Raw genomic sequence first — 5,323 nt, 5'->3', positions numbered from 1 at the left:
CATCTCTTCAGGAGCAGACAGCCTCTGCTTTCTCCCGGGGAACGGCTTTGAACTGCTGACTTCGTGATTAGAAGCCCAATGCGCGACCCACTGTGCCACCAGGGCTCAAGGATGACTAAAAAGAAGTAAAAACCCCAACCCACGCCATGGGGTCGATGCTGACTCGGCAGCTCCATCGAGTCGAACTGGCCCTGTGGGTTTCTGAGACTTAACTGCAGGCGGGAGTAGAAAGCTTCATCCGTGTCCCTTGCAGGGGTGGCCCATGGTTCTGAACTGCTGACCTTGGGGTTAGCTGCCCAACACATAACCACTACTCAAGCCAGGTAGACAGCAGGTGCTCAGAACGGCCGCAGGAGACTGAAAAGTTGCACTTCCTCTCAGGCACAGCACGCCCTGGGCCAAGTTAATGGTTCAGCTCCCTCTGTGGGCAGTTGACTGACACATAAGCATTATTGCCATCCTCACAGTGGTTAATATTGGGATTTCTTTATTAAAATCAGTAACAGGTCACCAAGACTTGCTTCTGAGGTGCCTCGGGTTGGGCTTGGTTCTCCACCTTTGAACCCGAGCGTACCACCCAGGGACTGTAGTTGGACATTAAAGTCTTGTCTTCATTTGTCTTTACCAGAGTCTTTCCCCAAACTGAGACTGATCCCCGGTCCCCTCAGGTTGAAAAAAGTAGCACGGTTGGGGGTAAGAGGGGAGGGTGGAAGGGGGCTGAGAGCCGTGAGACAGATGGGACTTTCGCTCTTGCTTTGTGGAAGCTGTGTTCCCTCCCTGAAGGGAAGGGAGCCTCAGGCCCCCCAAAGCCCTCAGGCTCCCCTGTGCCACTTCCCTGTTTCTCGAGCCACGCTGAGGGGAATTGGCCAGAGAGAGCCAGCCCCTTGGCCTGGGTCACAAGTTTCATCTCGGGCAGACATGTGCCTGGATCTGGACTTTGTCAGGGTCAGGGTCAGGGCCAGGGCCCTGCCCACCCCTGTGCTGCTGCCTGCCTTCTCCTTGACACCCCCGCCAGACCTGGAAGGCCTCTTCAGCCTCATGTAAGTCCCTGAGGAGAAAGTAGGGTCCCCTTAGAAGGAAGGTCGCCCAGTGGGGACAGGACCCAAAGGCACAGCTGTGGTCAAGGCTGCCCGAGGCCTCCCCACCAGTCTGCTCTCTGCCTGAACGTTTTAGGCCAAAGAGGTTCTTTCTCAAGTCTCAGTGCCGTCACGTTCCCCCATGTTCCTCCAGTGCACCACCACCACCCCGGCTTGTTGGCTTGTTTTAATCCGGGGTTGGCAGTCTTTTCCGTGCAAAGGCAGATGATTCAGAGTGCAGCCTGGGCAGTTCTGACAGGCTCTGTTGCAGCACCTCATTCTGTTCTGGTTTCATAGATCACCCCGGGCAGAGAGGTGTGCCAATAAAACTTTATTCTCCCTCACACACGTTCACCTTTCTGAGGCTTTTCACTCTGTTGTGAAATCATCTACTTAAAAAAAATTTTTGATCATTTTATTAGGGACTCATAAAACTCATCACAATCCATTCATCAATTGTGTAAAGCACATTTTTACATTCATTCTCAAAACATTTGATCTCTACCTAAGCCCCTGGCATCAGCTCCTCATTTTTCCCCTCCCTCCCCGCTCACCCCTTCCCTCATGAACCCTTGATAATTTATAAATTATGTTGTCATAGCTTGCCCTGTCCGACATCTCCTTTCACACACTTTTCTGTTGTCTGTCCCCAGGGAGGAGGTCACATGTAGATCCTTATAATCGGTTCCCCTACTTCTAAATTTTTTCCCTCCTTTTCAAAAGGTCAAAAATGAGTCAGGTTGCTGCCCTGTGTGAACCTCCTCCCCGGTTTCACCTCTCCCCTCCATCTCCGCCTGGAACAACCACCGGGCTGTCTTAAAAATGAGTCCTGGGGGTAAATTCCCAAAGGAGGACATTCCAGATCAGGGAGCCCCCTGCTTCTGATTCTGCTGGGCTCTTTCACCAAAGCATTTTCTCCAGAAGTTAACCCCACCTGAGTGTCTGCACTTGAGGCCAAGTCCCCCCACGGCTTCCTCAACACTGGGGTTGCTGCTGCTGCTGCTGGAAGGCCCGCCCCTGAAGGTGGGGAAGGCAGCTGGCTGCTTGGCTAAAAATTTCCTCGAGCCTCTTTTTGTTCATTAAAAAAAAAAAAAAGACGTTTCAAAAATATATAGAACATGACACTGATCGATATTTCCCTTTATGTTCATTTTTAAGTCATTGAATATGCCTCTGGCTGTTTGACTATTTGTAGCCTTTGCCTCGTTTTCTGTGATGGTGTCTGTCTTTCCCTTGTTGATAAGGCCTGCTTTTTACATATTAAGGCCCCTTCCTTTGCCCAGGCAGGGTGGAATCTACATGGGGCACTGACTTAGCATAGATCTGGTCCCTGCTCCACGGAGGAGGCAGACGTCACTAGCAGTTCCAGCTCACCCGCGATGGCAGACACTTGGGGCTCCTAAGGGTGACCGAGCAGGCTCCAGGCTCTACTGCGAAAAGCTCAGTGGAGTAGTAGGTGAGGCAGAGGAGGGGCAACAAGCAGAAGAAACAGCCAGGTGAGGGGCTAGGAGACGGCCCTGAACCTGGGAGGGCTTTTGTATACTTGGTGAGGAGGTGGGCTCTCTCCGGGGGTGATGAGCAGAGCAGACCCCTGGAGTATGTGTTGACCTGTCCCTGCCCACTCCCCAACTCTGCAGCCAGCAGAAGACAGAGCTGCCAGTCACTGAGAACGTGCAGACGATCCCGCCCCCGTATGTGGTCCGCACCATCCTGGTCTACAGCCGGCCCCCCTGCCAGCCCCAGTTCTCCCTGACAGAGCCCATGAAGGTGAGCGAGGAGGCCCAGGAGAGGGAGGGATACCCGCGGTGAGCGTGGTGGTGGTCAGACACCAGGAGGGACTTCCCGCTGGCAGCGGGAGGGCAGGTTCAGAATTGGGGACTGGAGGCCGAGGCTGGCACACTTCCTCCCCTGCAGAAAATGTTCCAGTGCCCCTACTTCTTCTTCGACGTGGTGTACATCCACAATGGCGGCGACGAGAAGGAGGAGGAGATGAGCTGGAAGGTGAGGTGCCACAGCGGGCTAGGTGACTGCCCTCCAGGGGGATCCCACCTCTGCGTGCCAACCCTGGAGCCCTGGCCCCGTGAGAGCATACCAGTCCATCAACCGGCACCATTGCTTTCGTGGGCGCTGTGAGCCCAGGGTGACCACCCCCAGACACTGGGCTGGGGAGCCTCTCTGGGTCCATCTCCCTCCTCAGCCTCTTCTCCTTGGGCCTCCCTTTCTGAGTCTTCCCTGGGCCATCTGCCTGGAATACCCTGCCTCCCCACCCAGCCTAGGTTCTGCTAGTCCTTCCTACCCGAGCCCTGAATTAGTTGTGGGAGCACAAGTGGGCCCCTTGCCTCTCTGAGCTGCAGTTTTGCCGTCACAAAGTGGAGACTGACTTCTGTCCACCCTTCCATACCCAACTCAAAAGGCCCTCCTCCTAGAAGGCTTCCCTGTTTCTCACGGAAGAGCAGCAGGAGGGTTAGGGGGTGTTTGCATCTGACCTCGAGGGGAGGACTGGGCAGGTGACAGGACATGGTTGCCAAATGCCACAAAAGACTTTATGCTTCAGGACCCACCCTAGAGGTTCTCTTCTCTGGGAAGCCCCTCTAGAGCAGGAAGGGCCAGTTCAGGGGAACCCCCCGGCTGATCAGTCTCTCCTTGCCCTGCCCCCAGGACATGTTTGCTTTCATGGGTAGCTTGGATACCAAGGGCACAAGTTACAAGTACGAGGTAGCACTGGCTGGGCCGGCCCTGGAGCTCCACAACTGCATGGCCAAGCTGTTGGCACACCCACTGCAGCGGCCCTGCCAGAGCCACGCATCCTACAGCCTGCTGGAGGAGGAGGCCGAGGGCACCGAGGTCGAAGCCACTGTCTGAGCCTGCCGGAGCCCTCAGCTTTCCTGTGTGGCCGGAAGCCAGAGTTCTCAAATCGGCCTCTCTGGAACCCCGAGGGGGTTGGGGGAGGTGTTCCAGGAGGCTCCCAGGGCATTTCAGGGGGTCCTAAGCTTTTGGGTACCCACCCTCCACATTCCCCAACTGATACCCCATTCCCAGTTGATGTCCACTGTAAGCTCTTGTTTCCCCACACAATTTTAAAAATTGAGAATTTGGAACCCTGGTCCACTTGTCTTCACTGGGATCCTCTTGGTTGCAGGTCAGGAACCCTGGTGGGTTTGAACCCACCACTGCTCAGCAGGAGTAAGACGAGGCTGTCCGCTCCCAGTTATGTTCCCAGAAGCCCCAGGGCACAGTTCTACTGTCCTATTATGCAGTGGATGACAATGGGTCTAGGCAGTTCTTAGGGGGAGCTGAGAGGTCCATTGTGATGGATTCAGGCCAGGCTGTATCCAGGAGTTTGGACAAGTTTGAGGTCCAATGTGCCCTGTCTTCCAAACCTGGATAGGGATGAAGTGCCCCCTACCCACCCCCAAACTCCAAGCCAGGGGAAGTGTACACCTGTTCTTCCAACAGCACTGATTGGCCCTGCCTGCGTCATGTGACACCCCCAAGAGCCATTGCCTCTGTTGGGTCCTACCTCTTCTGGGATTGGAAGGTTGCCAGTTCTGCTAGAGAAGTGAGTGGGTGGTCTTCAGAGGCAAGGGTTTGGGGACAAATCACAGGTCCACCATTCAGCTACTTTTGTGGATCATGTGAGAGACCACAGGAAATGGCTTAATTGTCTAACTGCCCCCCTGTCTGTACCATTTAGCCTCACACTTGCCTCAGCGTGAACCGTCATTTCAGAGCAGATGGACGCAGAGCCCAGAATCTGAGCCCCAAAGTATTGTCCTTCCTCCGTGGGGTTTACAGCCACCGGTCCAGAGTCCAAGGGCGGGGGCTGGACCGGCGCCCCTGTTACACGGGGCTGGGAACAGTTATGGGGAGTCCCTGGGTGGTGCGAATGGTGAAACAGTTGACTACCAATGAAATGATTGTTGGTGCAAATACCGAGAGGCATGGAGGAAGCAAGGCCTGGCGATCTGAGAGGCCGGAGCCTTGAAAACCTACGCAGCAGTGCCGCTCTGTGCGGCCACTGGAGTTGCAAACATCCCAAGGCAAACAAAGTCACACGCCAACAGTGGTTCCCCCAGCAGAGGGTTCTGGGGACACTTCAAGACTGTGGGTACCCCAGATCTCCAGTAGTAGCTCCACCCCCTCCGGCAGGGCGCGTCTCCCCGGTTTTCAGCTAAGATACCGGCACGCCCGGGCTCTTATCGGCGACCCCAGGCCCCTGCTGGAGCGCCGCCCCGGGTGGCGGCCCC

The 5,323-nt window shown here is 55.5% G+C and overlaps 1 protein-coding gene across 4 annotated transcripts in view; it reads left to right on the top strand.

Annotated features, from left to right (window-relative positions):
• Positions 1 to 4,174, top strand: part of BABAM1 (BRISC and BRCA1 A complex member 1) — a 9,163-nt gene extending 4,989 nt beyond the window's left edge. For all 4 annotated transcript variants that reach the window (XM_045299163.1, XM_045299164.1, XM_045299162.1 and 1 more), the window contains 4 exons: positions 1,016 to 1,040; positions 2,714 to 2,843; positions 2,991 to 3,077; positions 3,735 to 4,174. In XM_045299163.1, the coding sequence (XP_045155098.1) occupies positions 1,016 to 1,040; positions 2,714 to 2,843; positions 2,991 to 3,077; positions 3,735 to 3,938 (446 nt within the window). In that variant the 3' untranslated portion in view covers positions 3,939 to 4,174. The remainder of the gene's footprint in view (positions 1 to 1,015; positions 1,041 to 2,713; positions 2,844 to 2,990; positions 3,078 to 3,734) is intronic.
• The last annotated feature ends 1,149 nt before the right edge of the window (positions 4,175 to 5,323 follow it).

Source organism: Echinops telfairi, unplaced genomic scaffold (genome assembly GCF_000313985.2).
Source record: "Echinops telfairi isolate 266 unplaced genomic scaffold, ASM31398v2 ScPeMD7_7457;HRSCAF=8495, whole genome shotgun sequence".
NCBI classification, from domain to species: Eukaryota; Metazoa; Chordata; class Mammalia; order Afrosoricida; family Tenrecidae; genus Echinops; species Echinops telfairi.
This window is presented reverse-complemented; position numbering and strand designations above follow the sequence as displayed.